The 23680-nt window shown below is 44.6% G+C and overlaps 1 protein-coding gene across 2 annotated transcripts in view; it reads right to left on the bottom strand.

Moving 5' to 3' along the window:
• Positions 1 to 1811: 1811 nt before the first annotated feature.
• RAP2A (RAP2A, member of RAS oncogene family) overlaps positions 1812 to 23680 on the bottom strand; it is a 28491-nt gene continuing 6622 nt past the window's right edge. Inside the window, exons 2-3 of one of the 2 annotated variants that reach the window (XM_068267950.1) lie at positions 5342 to 5597; positions 1812 to 2037 (exon numbers count right to left, since the gene is read on the bottom strand). In XM_068267950.1, the coding sequence (XP_068124051.1) occupies positions 5360 to 5597 (238 nt within the window). In that variant the 3' untranslated portion in view covers positions 1812 to 2037; positions 5342 to 5359. Of the gene's footprint in view, positions 5598 to 23680 lie in introns of both variants that reach the window. The other variant, XM_068267949.1, reaches the window with a different exon arrangement.

Raw genomic sequence — 23680 nt, 5'->3', positions numbered from 1 at the left:
AACATGTTGCAGCCTCCAACCCCTCTACTTCAGTTGTCCTTTAAACATAGTGAGTGGTTTCTTGACAATGGTTTGGCATTTTCAAGCCAACATGAAGTTTATTCACACTATTTAGTTTTTTTTTTCTTTTGCAATTTTTCTAACTTTGAGGTGATTTTCTTGGGACATGACAACTGGCAACCATCTTGAATATTTTCCCTTGTGAACATATATATTTTCTTCACTATATAATGAAGGTCTTGAAAGATCACTGCTAATGTCTTTACTCTTTGGCATTGTGATAACACATATCTATTCCAGACTAGCAAACTGCCAAAACCTCTACTTATAGGGGTATTCACACTTGCTGCTAATAAATTAAAGCAGCATATTTCATTAGCAAAACCGCACTGCTACTTACCCTTTTGATTCCTGTAGAAGTGGTAAGGGTATACTTAATTTGTTACACTTCCGTATTTGACTTAATCTCTGTTAAATAATTATAGTGTAAAAGATTGCCAAAGAACTGAAAGAGGGTTTATATCTCTATACCCCATCTCTTCCTCACACGAGAGGTTACTAAAATGCTTGTGCATGCTCTGATCATTTTCCATCTCGACTACTGGATCATCCAGTTCAAAATCCTAACCTTATATAAAGCTCTCTATAAAGTGAACCAGAGACGAAGCACCCTCATGTATTTTACTATATATATTAGTGGGAACATTAGAGAAAACACCTACCCTACTCTCTGTTACATTCTGCACTCCTTAGCCTGCTTCTAATCAGCCCTGAAAAAATCCCTGACTGAGCATTCAGCCTCGCTTTGCTCAGTAATCATTATAGCGGAGTCATTATAGCGGAGTCAAAAGGGGGCAGGCTTGGGCTTGAAAAGACATAAGAAAAGAGACTCAGCTATAAAGATTCCTTAGCAAAGCCAGACTGAATGCTCAGTCGGGGATTTTATCAGGGCTGATTAGAAGCAGGCTGAACAGTGAAGAATGTAACAGAGCAGGGTAGGTGTTTTCTCTAATGTTTCCACTGATATATATGGTAAAATACATGAGGGTGCTTCGTCTCTGGTTCACTATAAGCTGTCCTTTTTGTACATTTCCTCTCTACACTCCATTACAATTCTACCTGAAACTATTGCTCCCCCCATGAAACCCTCCTTTCTTCTAGCTTGGTCACCTCTTCTCACATGCAGAATTTCTCACAAGTGTCAGCTCTACTTTGGAACTCTCTCCTAAAACCTGTCAGTCATGCTCAAAACATGGAAATCTTTATATCCACCTCTTCAGACAATATAAAACGGTTATAACCAGATGTTGAGACTCGCAGCCTCACCCACTACTCCTTTAGTCTCCTCACCTAGTGTATTTATCCCCACAAACCTCTAGCTTGCAAGGGCAGGGTTCTTCTGCTAGTGCTCCACTTTATCAAATAAAATATGTACTGATATAGCTGATCTTTTAAATTACACATGAACTATGAATATATTGTGTACTTATGTTGCTGGATGTTCTGATTGTGCAGCATGTTGAACTTTTCATGTATCTGTGGTCTTCACTATCATCTGTTATCTAAGCCATACAGCACTATTGAAGATGTTGGTGTTATACAAATATATACAGGCACATACACACAACACTCCCGCATAGTCTGAAAGTGGTCTTCCATGTATGCTGCTAAGTGCAAGCAGCACTTTTAATAAATATAATCAGAAAATTATACACATTTAACATGTTACCATGGCTTTTCAAGATTTTACATCTTTCTGGATTTGGCAAAACAAAAAGGTATGTGAATTATGTAAACTGAAACCAAGAAAATTCAAGTTAAATTTAGTTTATTTATTGCCAGCTGTCAAAAACGTGTACTGCAAAAGCCAGTAACATCTGTTGCTGAAATGATTTTCATCACCGTCACGTCTTCAATTACACAGATAGCAAGTAAACTACAAGAGAAATGTGGAGGCTGCCATCACAAAGGTCGTTCTGACAATGTAGCTGCCTTGTTGTAAAGTTGATCTTCTGGCTGTAATGCTTTTGAGTGTCTCTGGTGGAACAAGTATGCAGATCAGAGAAGGCAGAGCACTTGGATCTGTACAACTGCTTATACTAAATGATCTAGAAAGCATTAAAGCCAGAGTTTGACATTATATGCAGGAGTCTACCATCCTTTGGGCTCTTTCACACGTGTGGCTGACAGCAGTACACTTAACTGCTCGTCAACCACTTCTATTTGATGGGCACTTGCAGCTGGCTACAAGCGCCCAGATCTGGTGATGGTCTCGTGTGCAAATCTGAGTGGGCGGTAGCCACACGTTAATGTTTTTGTTTTCTTTTTGACCGGACAAGTAACCAGTGTGTTAACCGCTTAAAGAATACCTGAAGTGACGTGTGACATGATGAGATAGACATGTGTATGTATAGTGCCTAGCACACAAAACTATGCTGTGTTCCCTTTTTTTCTTTCTCTGCCTGAAAGAGTTTAATATCAGATATGTAAGTGGCTGACTCAGTCCTGACTCGGACAGGAAGTGACTACAGTCTGACCATCGCTGATAAGAAATTCCCCTCTTGCTCTCAGAAGCCATTTTCTGCTAGGAAAGTGTTTTATAGTTGGAATTTCTTATCAGTGAGGGTCACACTGTAGTCACTTCCTGTCTGTCTGAAAGAGTTAAATATCAGGTATGTAAGTGGCTGACTCAGTCCTGACTGAAATGTCACTTCGGGTATCCTTTAACCAAATGTGGTTACAAATGCTCCTATCCAGTTGCATTGGTGAGTGTGATAACGCATTGGTTTGCTGTCCATCTGAAAGAAGCCTTTACAAGGTGGGCAGCAACGATGTCCACATTTTCAAATAATTTAAAGTGTAAATGCATTAGCTATTCAATTTAAACAAACCTGCTTCAAACAGTGCTTTGATCAGTCATGTAGTGTTTACATTAATGAATACAGACTCATTCAAATTGACCAGCATAGCAGCAGGCTAAATCAGTACTCTGGCCATCTAATATTCCCTGCCGCAGTCTATCGCCTTTTTCCACCTGTAGAAGAAACATCCCTCCACTTACAAACATTTCTGATGTATTGGGTATTGGAGTCATACTTCTTATTACAAGCACTGCAGTACTGAAACTGCCTCCCAGCACTCCCCATATGCATGCCAAGTATAAGAATCTCATTGCCCTCCAGCCAGGCTTACAAAAGGGGTGCAGTTTTTTTAAAAGATCCTACAGGCGTCAAAGATGGACAGACTGGTGGTGGTGGGGTGGGGAAATTGAGCAGTATAGGGGATTACCAGTATAGAGTCACACAGAAATAGGTCCCAACCAAAAGCCAGTGGCTGCAGTGTTGGTTTTTTAATGAAGTAGGGCTATTATCAAAAATACAGGCATACAGCATCATTGATCAGGTCTATTTTGAATAAGCGTAAACTGAACGGACAATGCAGATCCACTTTAAATGCTCATAAGAAGATAAGAAGTTCTTGCAGCTTGGCTCCAAAGCCAGAATCACAGCCCAAGATATCAAATTGAGTGGTAAAAACATCCAATGTTTTTTTTTTTTGTCATTATGGCCAATTGGTCATATCACATTACTTATAGGTGCACAGACAACTACACACGGCCAGCAATAGTCATCATTGGGCTGCATTTGCCAATGTATGTTATGAGTGTTTTTCATATGAATCCTTAGTTAGACATTATGGCAGCATTTTAGGTCAGATAACACAACTATTCCAGGCAGAAGAGAGTAAGAAATGTGGAACTGTGTTTGGAGTGTCATGCTCATCCTGCATTCCATGGGTAGACTTATGGATTACAAAAAAAATCACTTTTCATGTAACAAAAGCTGTCTCTTGCTGACATTTAAAACATCTTCAAGAAAAGTGGAATTTATATCAACCACCAATCAGTGCTTTAGAATGAGTGATGTTTAAAAGGGAATGTCCAGCACATGTGCAAGATTTTACTGTAATGTTTTTAACATGAAACAAAAAGTACCTAGCCTGACAACAGTGTACATTTTGTTCGTTTTACCGTATGGCTTAAAATAAAGCACAAAGATGTAATGAATTACTGGAGATGTAATCCTGTAAGTGGCTGCAGATCCACTGAGGCAAAGCAGACCCAGGAGGGAGCAAAACAAACCGGTGTACGTTAAATAATGGAATTGAAAATCTAAAAGGCTCTAGAATTGGTTAAACACCTACGTCCTTGTCCTGGCATATAGGAGCAAATTTAGTGCTTGTTCTGTGTACAAGTAGTAGAACGTTCTATTCACAGTCACATAAAAAAAGCACTTTCTTTTCTGGGATAATTCAGTGTACATATCGAACGCTGTGGAGCAAATACAAAGAACCTCAGCTCAAAATACAAGAACTGGAAAACAGCATATATAGTTACTGTACATTCACACCGTTTCTCACTCCCACAAAAGAAATGGACACTATTCCTAATAAAAATTCAAAGATGCCAACTATTAGCCAAGTGTAGCCGTTCTTTCCATGACACTATGGATATCGGGTTTATTGACCCCACACTAGAAATCCCTTGAAATTTTTGTATTCGGACTGGATTAAGCAGGTCGAATGCATTTTATGCGCAGTTGCCCATGCAAATAAATATACTCAAGTTCAATCCAAATGAAATGCCATTACTTGTCACAGCAACATTCACTTCACAATAGCCCGTCAGCATCATTAAAAAAGAAAAATACTCAGATTGAACATTTTGAGTCAAATTGTTATGCTAAAAGTAAAATAAGCCAATAATAACATTACTTAAACGTTAGAGTGGTCCAGAGGTTGCTAGGACACATACAGGAATTGAAAGCTTGCTCCCTCGTCCAGATGCAACATGGCTTCATTTTCCAAAACAAGACTGAGCGCATTCCCAGGTCTTCATCGTAGGTATGCAGTTGCCTTCTGATATACATTGTATATTTCTTGATCAATGGGGTATTTAAGAGTGGTTACAATTTTCCGCTGATGCACAAACAGGAAGTTGTTCATATGCTTTCCCAACATGGTCTATTTCAAGAAGATAAGAATACTTCAAAAACACTGTTGAGTTATCAGTCTGGTTAGTGAGGTTGTGGTTTCCATATCCTTCCACTGAATTAAAGAAACCTTTATCATGAATAAGGTGGCCAAAGAGGACGTTCACAAAGACAATGCCACAAGTTACATTTTAGATAAATGTAGCAACTGTAACTTTACAGATCAAGATCATTTTGAGTGACAAATTATTCTGTAAAGGTTTCACTCAATGCTTCTCTTTGGGAAAAATCACAGGAAAAAAAAAAACAAGTTTTTTTTAAACCATTGGTGCTAAAATAGTCATGTTTACCTAAGTTACGTAAAAGCGCTATTGTATATTGCACGAAGAACAACAAGGGTCATCTTTATCAGGCTGGGCTGCATAGTTCATCTGCCGGACAATCTCTGCAAAAAGCTCATCCACCATGGTTTTACTCTTAGCGGACGTCTCCATAAAAGGGCATCCCCAGTCTTCTGCCAAGGCACGGCCCTCATTAGATGACACTTCCCGTTCACTTTCTAGATCAACCTTGTTACCCACCAAAATTACCGGCACCTTTTCATACCTGCATAAAGAAAACAAAACTTGTTAATATTTCATATCTTACAGTTATAAATAATTAGAATACAGTAGAATCCCTTTATGGTAAACCGCCAAGGCACCTGGCCAAGTAATTTACTGTATCAGAATTCATCATACATTGTATGTTCATATAGGTGCATGGTCAGGACCTGGGGACTGAGTTTACTATAGCCAGAGGTTTCATATATCAGAGTTTTACAGTTTTACAGAGTTCAGTATAGTCTTGATATAGTAAACACTGATATAGTAAACTAAAAGTCCAGGTCCCAACCAAGCACCATTATCAATACCAAAACCAGGTCTTTGGATTTTGTACACAAATTAACCCGACTCAGACTCCTCAGTTTATGAAATCACTGACTCAGACTCCGGGTACCCAAAATTGCTCCAACTACTCGATTCCAACTCCGACTCCACAGCCCTGATCAGTCTATCGTGGAAATTGGGCAGGCACATGTGTCGTTTGTCAGTCTGAGACCCATGAGCCATGAACGGGCTTGGCAGCCACTTGTAGCCTGCTTGCTATCTGCACACTAGTCTGGGCCTGCACCGATTACCTTAAAAGCATCAGCCGGTGAAACCTACAGTATGCTTCCTGTGTAAGCTGCTGCCTGATTACTGAGGGGATTACCTGTCATCTGTGACTCGCTTGTGCATGGCTGCACCCCTACAGCATCATCCAGGCTGCACAGAAATGTGGACAGAGGAGCACACTAAGTACTGTACTTGCATTAACCAGGGAGATCTATGCTTCCTGTGCAACCTGTTGCGTGATTATTGCATGCAAATACCTGCATATTGAGCACTGTGCAATGACCAGGACATCACACTGTGGGAGGGGCTCCACAACAATATCAGCCATACAGATGTCCCTGATGATCTATTTGAGAAAAAAGTAAGATTTATTGTAGGAAAGGGGATATTAGCTACTGATTGGGATGAAGTTCGACCCTGGGTTAAAGTTTCTCTTTTTAAAAACGAAAAATTAGTAAACGAGGTGGAAGAGTCTAGCATTGAACAATCTGTGCACATGCTGTTTTTGAAGCCAACGTCCTTTGCTGCATCTGTTTTGAATGCAAGTGGTGTAATCTGCCCGTATTTGGGCTCTGCACATCTATGCAGCTGGTCAATTTGAGTGCAGCCAGGGCTGCATTTGTCATTTATCATTGCAGTGCCGTGCCTACAGACGCCAGAAAGGTGGCTTACAGGCCACCTAAAGTGCCCCTTCTTTCCCTCCCTCATATATTTCAAGAGAAACTAAAGCCTCCCAAAAACTTTTTATAGCAGCTTATTGTTTAGCATGAATGCCCTTCCTAAAACGACGCATTCCCGCTGCTGATCTCGCAATTAAAACCCCGAAATCCCAGTGGGGGGGGGGGGGGGGGGGAGGATTTGGGCAGCACTTCCTAGTAGAGGCAGGGCTTTGGGCTGTAGAGCTGCCTCTACTCCCATCAAACTGCACTGATCGCCACCTCTGTCTTCTTTTACTGAGAGGGGCAGGGATTGACGCGCATGGAGGCAGAGCTACAGCCTAAAGCTCTGCCTCCCCAGGCAGCAAAATCCACGACCAGGAAAGTTGTGGATTTTTGCCCCGGGAGTTCGGGGGTTTTAACTGCGAGATTGGCCGCGGGGATGGTGCGTTTTAGGAAGGGCATTCATGCTAAACATTAATCTGCAATAAAAACTGAGTTTTATGGAGGCTTCAGTGTCTCTTTAAAGAGGAGCTGTTAGGTATAAGGTCTCAGAGAAAATAAACACATATATCAGTAGCTAAAGATTGGCTGTACTTACATTACATATGCATTTCACTGTCCACGTTTGGATTTCACAGAATTTGTATATAGTATATGCAGAGATAGATGCTCCTGACAGCTCATGGCAGGCTCCATGTTTTTCTGTCAAATGTGTCGTCATGTCCTGCCTGCTTCCTGATCACAGAAAAGCTGGTACTAAATAACACAGTGTGCAGTGAATATTAATGAGCCATGTGGCTAGGAACAATAGCTGACTCCTGCAGTGTACTCTGCCCGAGATTTATCAGTGCTACGTGCTGGACTGATTACACAAGCTGCTGTAACGTCTCATTAGCAGCCGAGGGGAGGGCCCCAGAATGCTTTGCAGTATAGTATGCGGCTTGCGTCCTGCTTAGGTCTAACAGTTTGCAGATAAGCACACATCAAAGGTAACTGAGATTTTTATCTTCACTAAGGGCTTTTGGGCTTCCTTCTAAACTGTTTAACACAGGAGAATAGAGGTTTAAATTAGCTTCTGCAGCCTGACAGTTACTCTTTAAACGTGATAGGCGCTTTGCATTCAGCGGGATCGTAGAGATAATTTGCAAAAACAAGATGGTGACCAGCAGGCCCCAGACCCCTGTCACTTGTGACAAGGGTGAATAGGTATGAGGGGAGCGGTAGATTTCATATAGCGGTGTAATGTCTGATTGCGCTGCCCGGAAGCTCCCTTCCACACTGAGTAGCACGCATGCTCAGTGTGAAGTTAATGATGCTTCTGGAGATAAAATACGAAATATCTCCGCTCCCACACCTCTTACACTCCCCAAATTTTGAGGGGAGGGAGGGGACCCCCCGGACGACCTCTATGCCAAATTGCAGCCCCCGAGACCCGCTGGTTCAGGAGATAGATTAGAGAAATCTATCTCGGGAACCAGTGGGTCTCGGGGGCTGCAATTTGGTATAGAGGTAGTTCGGGGGGTCCCCTCTCTACCCTGAAAATTTGGGGAGTGTAAGAGGTGTGGGAGCGGAGATATTTAGTATTTTACCTCCAGCAGCATCATTCTATAGGAAATGTGGCCGCACAGTCTCCTACTGCGCATGCGGGGCAGCGCAAATCCTCAGGCAGCGTAATCAGACACAACAGCGGCAGTGCAGGCTCATATACAGCGGCTTCCTCTTTCCAGACTTGTGTATGCGAGTCTGCTGCCTCCAGCAAGCACATGGTTCTGGGACTGCTGGTGGCAGCAGCCTCACATACACAAGCAAAGGAAGGAGGGAGCCGCTGCAGATGAGCCTGTACTGCCATGGGGGGGGAAAACCAGTGAGGCCAGTCATCTTCAGTGTGCCTCTCTCCATCTCCCCCACAGGGCAGGGATTCAGTTCCTCTGCGTGCTGTCCGAGAGTGTCCGTGTCACAGGGCAGCAGCCTGGACACTTCCAGGAGCAGAGCTGGTGAGAGGGAGGAGGGCTCACATTCCTCACTGCAGTGCTAGCAAGTCGTAGGGGCTCTGCTTTCAAGAGGGGGAGGAGTACCAGAGGCAGCATCCTTCTTTACCTTCTAGCCGTCTCAAACTTTCCAAACTGGAGAATGGCAGCAGAATGATGTGTTGTATATTAGCCTAGCTTACTAACATCTAGGATTTGTAGTGCAATGACTGTGAGCAAGTGTGGGTTTTGCACTGCAGGTAAAGAAAGGCTAGCTGATACTTCACTGAACTGCTCGTGAACTGCACTTTATCTCCCCCTCTGTGACAGCTGACAGGTCCTCCTCACCTCTCCCAAGCACCCCTGAGAACTGAACACCAGGAACCTGTAGCTTCAGAGCATAGGTATTGACATGCTCCTCTTGTTTCCACCCCATTCCTTTAGCTTGTAAGCTCGCAAGGGCAGGGCTCTCACCCTTTTGTGTCATTGAATGTTATTAATTTAATTGCTTGCACTCTGTTAGACATTTATACATTTTAGTCATCATGTTAAATTTGCTATTGTAATCAGCAGTTCTGTATTTTGTATCAGTGTTCATATTTGATGTATATCATCTTCTGTATCATTATGTACCCCATGTTTTCTTACATTGTACAGTGCCACGGAATATGTTGCCGCTTTATAAATAAATAATAATACTCCTCTTATGATTCCTGGGGCTTGTAGTGCTCCAACAGCTGGACAGTTTCAGGCAGCCAGAGACTTGGACTGCAACTCCTCGCATAATCGGAACCACTCCGGTGCAGCTATAAATGCTAAGATAAATCACAGTGCTGCTGTGAAACTTCAAATCCAAATCATTACCAGTATAGCACCAATGAAAAGCTAATAAGATGGATGAAGGAGGGCCTCTCTGGTAAAGGGGTCCTGGTGCGGTCGCAACCCCTGCATCCCCTATTGCTACGTCACTGACTGTGGACTTTCTACACTAAAACTGTAGCATTGTAGTGTATCTGCGAGCTCCTTTGGGAGTACAAGTCCCAGCAGAAGCATGTACAACTGTGGTGGAGTTGCAAGGTATAATGTGTGTCCCAGCATAAACATGTGGTTAAACTTCAAGTTATGGAATTTGCCAGCCTGCCCCTAGAATCGACCGATCAGAGCCTGCCCCTAGAATCGACCGATCAGAGCCTGCCGCTAGAATCGACCGATCAGAGCCTGCCGCTAGAATCGACCGATCAGAGCCTGCCGCTAGAATCGACCGATCAGAGCCTGCCGCTAGAATCGACCGATCAGAGCTTGCCGCTAGAATCGACCGATCAGAGCCTGCCGCTAGAATCGACCGATCAGAGCCTGCCCCTAGAATCGACCGATCAGAGCCTGCCCCTAGAATCGACCGATCAGAGCCTGCCACTAGGATACACCGATCAGAGCCTGCCACTAGGATACACCGATCAGAGCCTGCCACTAGGATACACCGATCAGAGCCTGCCGCTAGAATCGACCGATCAGAGCCTGCCGCTAGAATCGACCGATCAGAGCCTGCCGCTAGAATCGACCGATCAGAGCCTGCCGCTAGAATCGACCGATCAGAGCCTGCCGCTAGAATCGACCGATCAGAGCCTGCCGCTAGAATCGACCGATCAGAGCCTGCCGCTAGAATCGACCGATCAGAGCCTGCCGCTAGAATCGACCGATCAGAGCCTGCCCCTAGAATCGACCGATCAGAGCCTGCCCCTAGAATCGACCGATCAGAGCCTGCCGCTAGAATCGACCGATCAGAGCCTGCCGCTAGAATCGACCGATCAGAGCCTGCCGCTAGAATCGACCGATCAGAGCCTGCCGCTAGAATCGACCGATCAGAGCCTGCCGCTAGAATCGACCGATCAGAGCCTGCCCCTAGAATCGACCGATCAGAGCCTGCCCCTAGAATCGACCGATCAGAGCCTGCCACTAGGATACACCGATCAGAGCCTGCCACTAGGATACACCGATCAGAGCCTGCCACTAGGATACACCGATCAGAGCCTGCCGCTAGAATCGACCGATCAGAGCCTGCCGCTAGAATCGACCGATCAGAGCCTGCCGCTAGAATCGACCGATCAGAGCCTGCCGCTAGAATCGACCGATCAGAGCCTGCCGCTAGAATCGACCGATCAGAGCCTGCCGCTAGAATCGACCGATCAGAGCCTGCCGCTAGAATCGACCGATCAGAGCCTGCCGCTAGAATCGACCGATCAGAGCCTGCCGCTAGAATCGACCGATCAGAGCCTGCCGCTAGAATCGACCGATCAGAGCCTGCCCCTAGAATAGACCGATCAGAGCCTGCCCCTAGAATAGACCGATCAGAGCCTGCCACTAGGATACACTGATCAGAGCCTGCCTCTAGGATACACATGTGGCTGGATAGTGTAATGGTTAAGGGCTTTGACTCTGGCACAGGAGACCTGGGTTCAAATCTCGGCTCTGCCTGTTCAGTAAACCTGCACCTATTCAGTAGGAGACCTTGGGCAAGTCTCCCTAACACTGCTACTGCCTGTAGAGCGCGTCCTAGTGGCTGCAGCTCTGGCGATTTGAGTCCGCCAGGAGAAAAGCGCGATATAAATGTTCTGTGTTCGTTTGTTTGATCAGATCCTACCCCTAGAATCGACCGATCAGAGCCTGCCACTAGAATCGACCGATCAGAGCCTGCCACTAGATTCATCAGGTCACTGCCTGTCTGCCACTAGAATTGAGCAATCGCTACTTGCAGTCATTACAATAACTGAATAATCAAGTCAGTTAAAGAGAACCAGAGAGGAGGACAGAAAAGCTTTTATACATACCTGGGGCTTCCTCCAGCCCCATACGCATGGATCGCTCCCACGCCGCCGTCCTCCGCTGCCTGGATCCGCCGGTACCGGGTCCCGTCATTACCGCCAGCGGATGTGGCCAATTGTCCACATCACAGGGGCTCCCTCCATACACTTACCCTTGCTGCTGTGTACTGCGCAGCCGCAATGCGTAAGGGAAGTGACGGGACCCGGTAGCGGTGATAGAGGAAGTAGAGGATGGCGGTGTGGGAGCGATCCAGGCTTATGGGGCTGGAAGAAGCCCCAGGTATGTACAGTGATGTGAAAAACTATTTGCCCCCTTCCTGATTTCTTATTCTTTTGCATGTTTGTCACACTTAAATGTTTCTGCTCATCAAAAACCGTTAACTATTAGTCAAAGATAACATAATTGACCACAAAGGCCTCAATTCATAAAGCATTACCGCATGCGTTATCGCCCAAGCTGTAAATTACCGCATGGTATGTTTTTGTTAGTGGATTCATAAAATTTAAGCATGTTTACCACATGTTTACCGGTTATAGTGCGGTAATGTAAACGTTGTGTGTCGGTAAAGTAAATGAAGTGTATTCATGGAAAAACAAAGGGGGAGTAAGGAAGCGATAAATAACAGCTTGTTATTACCAGCAAAGACCTGGCGAGTTTGCTCTACACAGTAGCATTTTAGGTGACAAATGGAGCCCTTGCAGCTTAATGTTATGGAATTTTAAAGGATACAGAGGAGGAAGGGTTAGAAATTGTACAGAGTTATTATATATATATATATATATATATATATATATATATATATATATATATATATATATATATATATATATATATATATATATATATATATATATATATATATTCACGGGTCTAAAACTGCCCGCTTCTACCCAGCATGCACCTTGTCATTGGGAAGTCAGCGGCAAACTACCGCACTCAGCAAATTTTACGGACAGCTTTCCGCACCACGCCGCACACTTACCGGCTGCTATCGCGCTCGGAATATTTTTTTATGAATTCACTGCAAAAACCCTCATTTACCCCTTGCGGAAATTTCCCGCCCGTCTCTGAACTGCCGCACTTTTTTTTTTATGAATTGAGGCCAAAATGCAGTTTTAAATGATGGTTTTTATTATTTAGTGAGAAAAAAAAACCTTAAAACCTACATGGCCCTGTGTGAAAAAGAAATTGCCCCCTGAACCTAATAACTGGTTGGGCCACCCTTAGCAGCAATAACTGCAATCAAGCGTTTGCGATAACTTGCAACTAGTCTTTTACAGCACTCTGGAGGAATTTTGGCCCACTCATCTTTGCAGAATTGTTGTAATTCAGCTGTATCTGAGGGTTTTCTAGCATGAACCGCCTTTTTAAGGTCAAGCCACAACATCTCAATAGGATTCAGGTCAGGACTTTGAATAGGCCACTCCAAAGTCTTTATTTTGTTTTTCTTCAGCCATTCAGAGGTGGATTTGCTGGTGTGTTTTGGGTCATTGTCCTGCTGCAGCACCCAAGATCGCTTCAGCTTGAGTTGACGAACAGATGGCCGGACATTCTCCTTCAGGATTTTTTAGTAGACAGTAGAATTCATGGTTCCATCTATCACAGCAAGCCTTCCAGGTCCTGAAGCAGCAAAACAACCCCAGACCATCACACTACCACCACCATATTTTACTGTTGGTATGATGTTCTTTTGCTGAAATGCTGTGTTACTTCTACGCCAGATGTAACGGGACACGCACCTTCCAAAAAGTTCAACTTTTGTCTCGTCGGTCCACAAGGTATTTTCCCAAAAGTCTTGGCAATCATTGAGATGTTTTTTAGCAAAATTGAGATGAGCCTTAATGTTCTTTTTGCTTAAAAGTGGTTTGCGCCTTGGATATCTGCCATGCAGGCCGTTTTTGCCCAGTCTCTTATCGTGGAGTCGTGAACACTGACCTTAATTGAGGCAAGTGAGGCAGTTCTTTAGATGTTGTCCTGGGGTCTTTTGTGGCCTCTCGGATGAGTTTTCTCTGCGCTTTTGGGGTAATTTTGGTCGGCCGGCCACTCCTGGGAAGGTTCATTACTGTTCCATATTTTTGCTATTTGTGGATAATGGCTCTCATTGTGGTTCGCTAGAGTCCCAAAGCTTTAGAAATGGCTTTATAACCTCAATTACTTTTGTTCTCATTTGTTCCTGAATTTCTTTGGATCTTGGCATGATGTCTAGCTTTTGAGGTGCTTTTGGTCTACTTCTCTGTGTCAGATATCTCCTATTTAAGTGATTTCTTGATTGAAACAGGTGTGGCAGTAATCAGGCCTGGGGGTGACTACAGAAATTGAACTCAGGTGTGATAAACCAGTTATTTTTTAACAAGGGGGGCAATCACTTTTTTACACAGGGCCATGTAGATTTGGAGTTTTTTTTCCTCACTAAATAATAAAAACCATTATTTAAAACTGCATTTTGTGTTCAATTATGTTATCTTTGACTAATAGTTAACGGTTTTTGATGAGCAGAAACATTTAAGTTTGACAAACATGCAAAAGAATAAGAAATCAGGAAGGGGGCAAATAGTTTTTCACATCACTGTATAAAAGCGGTTTCTATTTTCAGGCTCCATTCCTCTCTGGTTCCCTTTAAGTAGTTATAAGCTGTCTGAATCTGATTCGCCCTATGCAAAGTAGCTACCTGTGCTTTTGTTTTTCAGCTGAAATGATAATTGATTGATGGTGTTTGGTGAAAAATTACTGTGTGCAGGTGTACCCCGATGTCTTTGACCAGTTCAACAATAGATTGAAATTGGACCACTCAAATGCCACTGCAGATGATTTTGATTGCTCCACTTTCAATCTGCAAACTTACTGACTATCCCTATTGCCTACCACAACCTTCCTATCACTAAAAATCTACTTATTACCACCTGCCCTTTGATTTAGAAAGTATCACAATTTTTATCAATATAATGTCCTTCTGATTTATATTATCTGCTTGTTGTTGGTAATAACCTATACAGTATTTGGTAAATTCTATATATCATAATATCTGCGCATTGTGAGGGGCGTGATGTGAGGGGGTGTGGCCTGGGTTAAGGGGCGGAGTTTGCGACAGCAGAGCTTCGGTGCCTATAGGCTCCTGAGCTGTAAATCTGACCCTGAGCGCAGACTATATTTGAAAGTGCTGCCATTTCTTCCTTTTGTAAAAAAAAATTAGTAAAAACTATTAATTTACGTTTTATTTTAAGGGGTTCTCTGGTATGTAAAAAAAAAAACAACAAAAAAACTGACACTTACCTGGGGCTTCTATCGGCCCCCTGCAGCTGTAATGTCCCGCGTCGTCCTCCTCCGATGCTCCGTTCCCCACCACCAGCAACATGCTAATTATTCGTCTTAAGTAAACGAATAGAACTGTGGCTGCACGGCCGTCGCCGTGCACGCTCCCGCGCAGGTCATCGGGAGCTTACTGTGCAGGCTAATTACAAGAAAGCTTTGTACTGCGCAGTAAGCTCCCAATGACGCGTGGGAGCGAGTACTCACGGGGCCACAGTTCTATTCGTCTAGTTAGACGAATAATTAGGAGGTTACTGGCAGTGGAGAATGGAGTATCAGAGTAGGACGGCGCAGGACATTACAGCTGTGCGGGGCATAGAAGCCTCAGTTTAAGCTTTTTTAAACATACCAGAGAACCCCTTTAAAAGAAATGTCACAAACTGGGGTCCCATTTTTATCCACTTCTAGAAATATTGTCTGGCGGCCATACTGATCTTTTGGTCTCAGCAAGGTCCAAGTCACATCTAGTCAGTATCCCTACGCAATTAACTTTTTCTCCTGAGTTTTAAATATAGCAACAGTGATTTGGGCGACACCCTCCGAGTGAATCTCCCCCCTGCATTTCCCCATCTGTCATTGTGTCTATCCATCCCTCCCCCTACCGCTCTATCATAGTGCCGCTGAGCGATTCTCCCCCTTACCCCGCATCTATCTCTCCCTATCTCGCTATATCATAGTGGGTGGCCGGCACTGTCACTCACCCTGTGAACAGAGACGAGCAGAGCGAGTAATCGGCGCGGGCGAGAAGCAGGGTGAGTGACAGTGCCAGACACGTACTATGACATAGCAAGGGAGGGAGAGATAGATGGGGGGGGGGGGAAATGCAGGGAAGGGGGGGGGGGGGGAGAATCACTCAGCGCCAGTATGATAGAGCGGTAGAGATGGATAAATAGATACAGTGACAGATGGGGAGATGCAGGGTGGAGATTCAATCGGAGGGAGGGTGAATGGCTTTATGCGGGGTCTCATATAGTTAGCTTAGCTATACGGGTCACTTATAGCTAGCTAACTTATTAACTTATTAGGGGGGGGGGGAGAGATATGGATCTCTTAAGAGGGAGGTAGGAAGGGATGGATGCGGGGAGAGAGAGATGGGGGGGGGGTTGCCATAGCTGCAGGGAAAGGTAAGCCAAGTACCCATTGCGGAGATTTTCCTGATGACCAACAATTTTTTTTAGCGCCGGTCGTTTCCGGGATATCCCGACATGGATACAGGCGCACAACCACATTATGTCGCTTAGCGTCACGTCACAACAACGCCCGTCACGGCGGATCGGATCACTAAAATCCCGACGACTCCCATGCAAAGTACCGCTATAGCTTGAAGTCTTGTGTCGCATGACGTCATGCGTACCCACCGACAGGATGAGGCCTCGCTGATGACTGTTGTCAAGGGGATGTTGCAAGACCCGTTGGGCGGAAAGTACGCAGTTGTAGGGAGCGATGGAAGCGGGGAGAGAGAGATGGGGAAGGGGGGGGCTGGGGGGGGGGGGAAATCGGCCACCGCTATCGCTGCAGAGGGACAGGGATGTGGGGGGAGAGAGAATGGGGAGTATTTCGAGTCGGAGTCGAGGAGTCTGAGTCGGGGCAATTTTGGGCACCCGGAGTCGTGGTTTCATAAACTGAGCAGTCGGAGTCGGGTGACTTGTACAAAATCCACAGCCCTGTTAAATATTAGACTAAGGAGTCGGAGTCGAGGCCATTTTGGTTACCCGGAGTCGGAGTTGGAGTCGTGGTTTCATAAACTGAGGAGTCGGAAGATTTTTTTTACCGACTCCACAGCGCTGGTATTTCGGCCACTGCTATCGCTGAAGAGGGAGGGGTGGATGTGTGTGTGTGTGTGTGTGCGTGCGCGTGTGAATCAGCCTCCCACTATTACTGGAGTGGGGGGGATTGGTGAGGGGTGCACCTATACTGGGCCTCTTATAGCTAGCTATACTGGGGGACGTAAAGCTGCCTAACTATACTGAAACACCTAGAGCTGGCTAATGATAGTGGGAAACCTGTACCTGGGCACCTAAGTTAGCTAACCTATACTTGGCTATACTAGGGGCACTTATACTCACCGTTGGGGTGTTGATCCCTCATCGTGTGCCTCTGATAGTGACATGTTACCTGGCAATCAGTGTTGATGATGCCAGTGTCACGCACCATGAACAACATCTGGCGGCAAAATTTTTTTTATTTTTTATTTTGCATTGTATTCAATACAGTAACCTGCGGGGAATTACGAAGAGGGATGAGCACTGCACGGTGGGTGACAGAACAGGTAATGTATAAAATCACAGATGGGGGGTACAATTATATACTGGGGGGCAGCAGCGAGGCAGCGGACGTGGCACACTCAGGCCAGTTCCCAAGAGATTTCATGCTGAAATCAAATCGGGAATCAGCCTGCAGTATATGGGCAGCCGACAGATCTCTCTCCAATCAGAGAGAGATTTGTCTCTTGGTCGGACCTGCCCATCATGGCCACCTTTACATTTGTGCAGGCTGCTGCAGCTCAGAAGTGTAAATGATTGGAGATTTTGGGAAGTAATTTTGAAATTTTAGTTTTGATTTTGTGTTTCAAACTTTTATTATACTCAAATGTACATTAGACCCTTGCTTGACACATTTTTGTAAGTTACAGGAAAAAGGGTTATGAAAACTAATTGGATCACTTTTTGCACAGAAATCCAGCAGAAACTGAACACCAGGGAGGTTAACCACTACAGGACCGTGTCACGCCGATTGGCATGAATGCGGTGGCTCCACCAGGACCGCCTAGCGCCGATCGGCGTAAAGTCCTGGGGGTGCGTTTTGCAGGAGATTGTGCGCGCATCTGCTTGGATGACAGAAACCGCTGTCTATTTACACTGTACAGTGCTGCGATCTGCAGCAGCGCTGTACTGGGGACAGCCGTGTGACACAGCTGTCCCGCCGGCAGGCTCAGGGGAGATCCGCTGTCATAGGCTGAAGCCTATGACAGCCAATCACAGTGATTGGCTGGCTTGGCTGGCTGGGGGAGGGAGATTTGGAAAAATAAAAAAATAATATTTGTAAACCCCCCCCCCCCCCCCTCCCAAAAAAAACAACATCCTGGGAGCTATCCTTGCCCACCAACAGAGAGCAATAAAAAGCATACCATTCTATTCATTATATGTTCTCCTGGGCCCCTCTGTGCTGTTTCTGCCACTCCCTGCTGCAATCCTGGCTTGTAATTGCCAGTTTTAGGCAGTGTTTACAAACAAAAGACATGGCTGTTACCAGAATGTGATAGGCTCAGAGGAGCTCAGTCTGTGACTCACACAGAGCCTGCAGGGGGCGTGGAGAGGGTGTGTAGCTTCTAGCCAATCACAAACAGTGCTGCACATTCCAGCCTGAGTCCGACAAAGCCGTCAGAGGAAAGAAGATTAGATTATATAACCGAGATAATACAGCCACTGTGCAACTAGGAAAGTCTGCAGTAAGACACACCACATTAGAACAGGTATAGGAACTTATAGGATAGAAGAAATAAGGCTGAAAATTTTGTTAGAGTCTCTTTAAAGCTGCACTGGCCCATTTTGTAAAAAATGGCCTGGTCTTTAGCGGGTTTAAGCCCGTGGTCCTCAAGAGGTTAATGCAATAATCCTTGCATACATTTTTTTAATCGCAAGGTCTTTTGAAAAATCATGAAAATCGTGAATGTGATTTTTCTATTTTCATGAAGGCTTTGCAATTTGATAAAACGCAGCGCAAGCGCAGAAGTGTGTACAGGCCCTTGCCCTCAAAATCTAAATAAAAGCTGCCCCTGACATTTCAATGATCTAATGTGCAAGTCTCAGGGAAATCAGGGCGAAAAAAAAAAATCAAACCAGTGGGGCACAAACCCCAGCAAAAATCCCAGTAATTTCTAACTTCTTTCACACATCTAATTTAACACTTAATGGATTTGTCTTTTTAACTGGTAAAAACTGCTGAGAACAAGCAGTGTGAACATTTTTCTAATCATAGGAGCGATGTACTGGCTGTGGCTATAGCAAGAGTCCGGTGAGTTGGAAAATGAGTCATAGGAAGATCAAACGGATATGTTAAGTTAGTGGGTGGAAGGAGTGCTCTTCCTTATTGTTTAATGTTTGATCCATGTTGCACAAAAGAAAAAACAAAGTTATAATTAGAATATACTTCTGTTTATATATATATATATAAAGACAATGCATAGCTTCACCAGCTTCTCAGCCCTGGCATGTTTTTAATATAAATACAAGCAAAACCACGGACCTGCATTAGACTGTAACTAAAGGGACACCAAAATGAAAACAAATGTGTGTTTGTTGATGAACCAAATTCAAAATGTATGCAGCCAGCAAGTACACGATCTTTTCCACTGATCTAAGCAGAGAAGTCGGGTCCCAGGCGGATCTGAGACACCTAGCTGGGGCACACTGAAGCTTACAGGAACCCCAACACAACAGGGTTCTGTGCAGTCCTAGGATGAAGCCCAATGTACATAGTACGGCCATGTGCAGCATCCATGCTGAGTTGATAAATCAATGATCTCATAATGGAGGGTAGTCTCTGTCCATCCAACACATATTCATGCAGCCAAATACCTTCTTTTTTAGCATTGCACAAGGCAGTGTACTTGCTGCCAGTAAGAAGCATTATAACTAGTTTGGGCTGTCCAAACCTTTGGCTGCATTGTTGAAAAAATACAGTGTAAACTCCAATTCATCCAAATACCCATCAACTACATGAGTATTTGCAATGCTTTTCTTTCAGGTCCACTGTGGGGGTTGAGCTGAATAAATACCTGTCAGAAATTGCATGCATGGTATTTAAACCATATTATTATTGTGCATTTATAAAGCAATGTCAGTTTCCACAGTTTTCAGATTTATATCAATAACTACCCCGTGGAGGCGTTTACAATGTAACGTGGGTTCAAACTCACTTAAAGCTAATGTAACCCCAGTAAAAAATACAGTCATCACGGTGGCCGGCGTGACAGTACGGCGCATGCGCGGTTTAATCGCGCATGCGCCGTATTGTCACGCCGGCCACCGTGATGACGCAAGGCGGCCGGCGTGATTACGTCACACGTGTCGTATGCACAAGCAGGAGCCCGACACTCGGGCCAGTGTCGCCTGGAGCTGCCCGGAAGCCATCTCTGGGAGAAGAGCCAGGACGCCATTGTGGGACCTCCCGACCTACACTGGGCTGCAGAAAACCCAAGGTGAGTGCAATTTTCATTTTTATTTTGAGCTCGGAGTCCCTTTAAATGATGGATTGAGTTTGTCCCTACCTATATTTTGTATAACAGAGGTCCAAGCTATAGGACACTCAAAATGTATTCTACAACTCGATATGAGGTAATTTCATGACAACGTGGATGCACAAAAATACCTTATTCAAGGTGCGCCTACGGCTTTTTTGCAATTATTGTTACAGCTCCATTCTTAGCATAACCCCAGAAGAGTCAGGACATCAGAAAGAAAGCCACAAATGTCACCATTATGGATAGCTAACAAACAGGGATATTCAAAAGTGGGTGTTTTGTTGTAAGCTACCAACAGTTGTTGAAACTTTCCTAAGCTTGATCATAATTTTTAAAATTACTTTTTGAATTATGGATTGATTTCGTCCCTTCCTAATTTTTTATGCGACATTGGTCCAAGCTATTCATCCTCATACATACGTGTATTCTACACCTCATTATTAAAATAAGGGCACATATATCTCATTTGATAACAAACAGCAATCCATTATTCTCAAAGTGCGCCTATGGCTTTTTGCAGTTAAGTTAGATAGGGGCTGGATAATATAAGGAGTAGTTAGTGGGTGGTTAGGAGTAGTTGAGGGGTCAATAGGCATAGTTAGCGGAGGGTTCAGGTGAGAGAGTTAAGGCACAGTGGGTGATAGTAGAACATCGGTTAAATTACTGATATATTACTATTGTGGATAATATATCAGAAAAATTACCAATATTCTATTACCGTTATTTCGTGCCCATTACCATTGTTTTTGTGCTCATTTTTCCTTATAGTTATATTATAGATACTCCCTCATCTATGCCTAACCCTAGCCACCCCGCTATTTTTATATTTATAGCTGCTATATTCATAGCTGCAGTGTCTATAGTGGGCAGTCCCATCACCCGCTATATAATATGGCAACTTTGGCGCCCAAATTTACTGTTATAGCCAATATTAGTGGCGCTTTGCATGGGTGCCTGTGGCGGCAACCAAATTTATGTAACCCCTCACAGCAGCTCCTGTCACCGTAGAACACAGAACGACAGTGAGAGAGGCACATGTAAGGAGAGGCCCCACTTATGTCAGAGGAAAAATCCGGCATTTACCCGTGGACAATTTTTTGCATGCTTTGTGCATTTTCACATGCAATGTCCGCGGAACTGAAATAAAAACAAAAACAAAGTGTTTCACTTACCTGGGGCTTCTGCCAGCCCCTTGCAGTCTTCCTGTCCTGCACCGGTCCACCACGATCCTCTGTTCTCTTGCCTCCAGCTACTTTCGGTATTGCCACACAGTTGACTTGTATGACAAAGGCAACTGCGCCTACGCACCCTGGGCAACGTGTAGCTTTCTTCACCTTCCCGCCCGCAATAGCATCCTGCGCTATTAGCACTGACGCTATGGCGGCTGGGAATGCAAAGATAGCTACTCGTGGATTGCGGCATCGGCGATAGTGAAAGTCGATGGCGGTGGGTGAACGGAGAATCGTGGCGGACGGACGCGGGACAGGAAGGCTGCAAAGGGCTGGCAGAAGCCCCAGGTAAGTTAAACACTGTTTTTATTTTATTTCAGTTCCGCTTTAAGGCCCAGTAAAAGCAAAGCACCACTGGTTTATAACTATCCAACACACATAAAAAAGAGGGGCCACTTAAAGTGACCCCGAGTTCAGGTAGCAATGAGGAGCTAGAGCATGGTCATTTCAACAGAACTGTGCCCATTTCAAAAGTGTCATTGAAAGCTAAGCAGTCTTATGAAACTTAGTCATCTGCATTGCAGAGCAACTCTATGCACAGGGCTCTCATTCAGGGCCTGGCAAGTGGCAGTTTTATGAAAAAGTGTGACACCTGGGCTCCTCTCCATTGCAGTGCAGAGCCAACTCAACATTACATGATACAGCAATGCGCTGCACACAAGTATATACAGCACTGTGTTGACAGAACACACTGTTGTGCAGCACATAAATGTGTGCATCAAAGAGCCTGTGTTTTTATTTTGGGGGGTGCATGTATGCACACCTACAACTCCACTAGGACTGAATGAGTTTAGGAAAAAATTGAATTGAGCAATTTCTGTCCAAAAATCACAATTTCGATTAGATTCGTGATTTCCTTTAAATCAAGCTTTGTTCCCCCTCTGTGCCTCTCTGTACCAGTTTCTCTCCGTGCCCCCTCTGGGTCTCTTTCCGTGCCCCCACTGTCCCCCAAGCTACGGCAGTGCTGTACATACCTTCCAGCAAGAGTACAGCGTTACCTGTCTATCCACTTCGCCTCCTGCAGGCTCTAATGCACGGCATACTTCCTATATGTTATGTAACATTCAGGAACGAGGAAGTATGCCGTGCACAAGAGCTGGCAAACGGCGATAGAGGCTGGACAGCGTTGGACTAGTGCGGAAGGTATTTCCGATGCTGCGGGCCGCAACCGCTGGGACTTGGGGGGCTAGTTTGAAGCTGCTTCTTCAAACTTCGCCCATGTAGAATTTACGTCATTGCGATAATCACCGCTTTGACGATCGCGTTTTTGGTTTAAATTTGATTTATTCAGGCCTAAACTCCACTACATGGAAATGCAAGAGAGACATTTACCAAGCTGCACTTCTGTCTCAGCAGCCATGACAGTGTGATGTAAAATCTGCTTCATTGAGCTGCAAAACAGAAGTAATGATCTTTTTAACAACGGACGTTTTGCTGGCATTAAACGCAGTGTTTTAAAAGTAACGTTTTTTAGGCATGTACCGCCCTCCTATGCAAGCGAATGGGAGCATTTAGTACAAGATTTTTCAGGCCTTCATGAAAGCCTGGCAGTATTAATCCCAGCGTCTTGTCTCAAAAGCAACATGCAGCTCCTAGAAGCCAGTGAAAGCCAATGAAAGTCCAGCCTTTCCCTATACTTCCTGCAAAAGTCCTGAAAATGCAACATCCTCCTGAAAGCTATTAAACGCCTTCAAAAGCTAAGCTGGTAAACTCTGGTATTCTTCGAGGGGAAAAAAAACAAAAAAAAACAGCGTTTGAACGAGACGCTGCCCGTGTGAACCAGCCCTAAAATGCTTTGGAAATCACAGGGACACCGCGATCATCATTGTAATCACAGTGCTCCCATTTAAACGCTGACGATTCAATGTAATGCAACTTTAAATAAAATCTGAGACTAAAAATAAAATAGATACTCCCATTGCTGCTGGCTGGGAACATGGCCATGCTTCCGTCCATGTACCAGCGCGACCAGACTGCACTGGCGCCAGTACTGTTCACACCTGCGCAGTACGGTCACACTCATACAGATTGGAGCGCAGCCACAAAAACAAACATTCAACAAGCTCTTGTCAATTTCAGAGGGTCCCAGAACTGGTTTTATGGGGTCCAGGAGCATGGGGGAAGCATCTGGACTATGCAGAGGCTTCCCTCTACTGCAGAAAGTATCAAACTTTTTCTTTTAAATTCTCACAGATACCCTCTAACATAAATACAAATGTAGTGAATGCTGCAGTCTTGCTGCGTTTGCTTTTAAGGCTAGGAAAGCGCATGAATAAGGCATAGCAACGAAGTGAAGTGCCATGTGATTT

The sequence above is a fragment of the Hyperolius riggenbachi genome, chromosome 2 (genome assembly GCF_040937935.1).
Source record: "Hyperolius riggenbachi isolate aHypRig1 chromosome 2, aHypRig1.pri, whole genome shotgun sequence".
Classification (NCBI taxonomy): domain Eukaryota; kingdom Metazoa; phylum Chordata; class Amphibia; order Anura; family Hyperoliidae; genus Hyperolius; species Hyperolius riggenbachi.
This window is presented reverse-complemented; position numbering and strand designations above follow the sequence as displayed.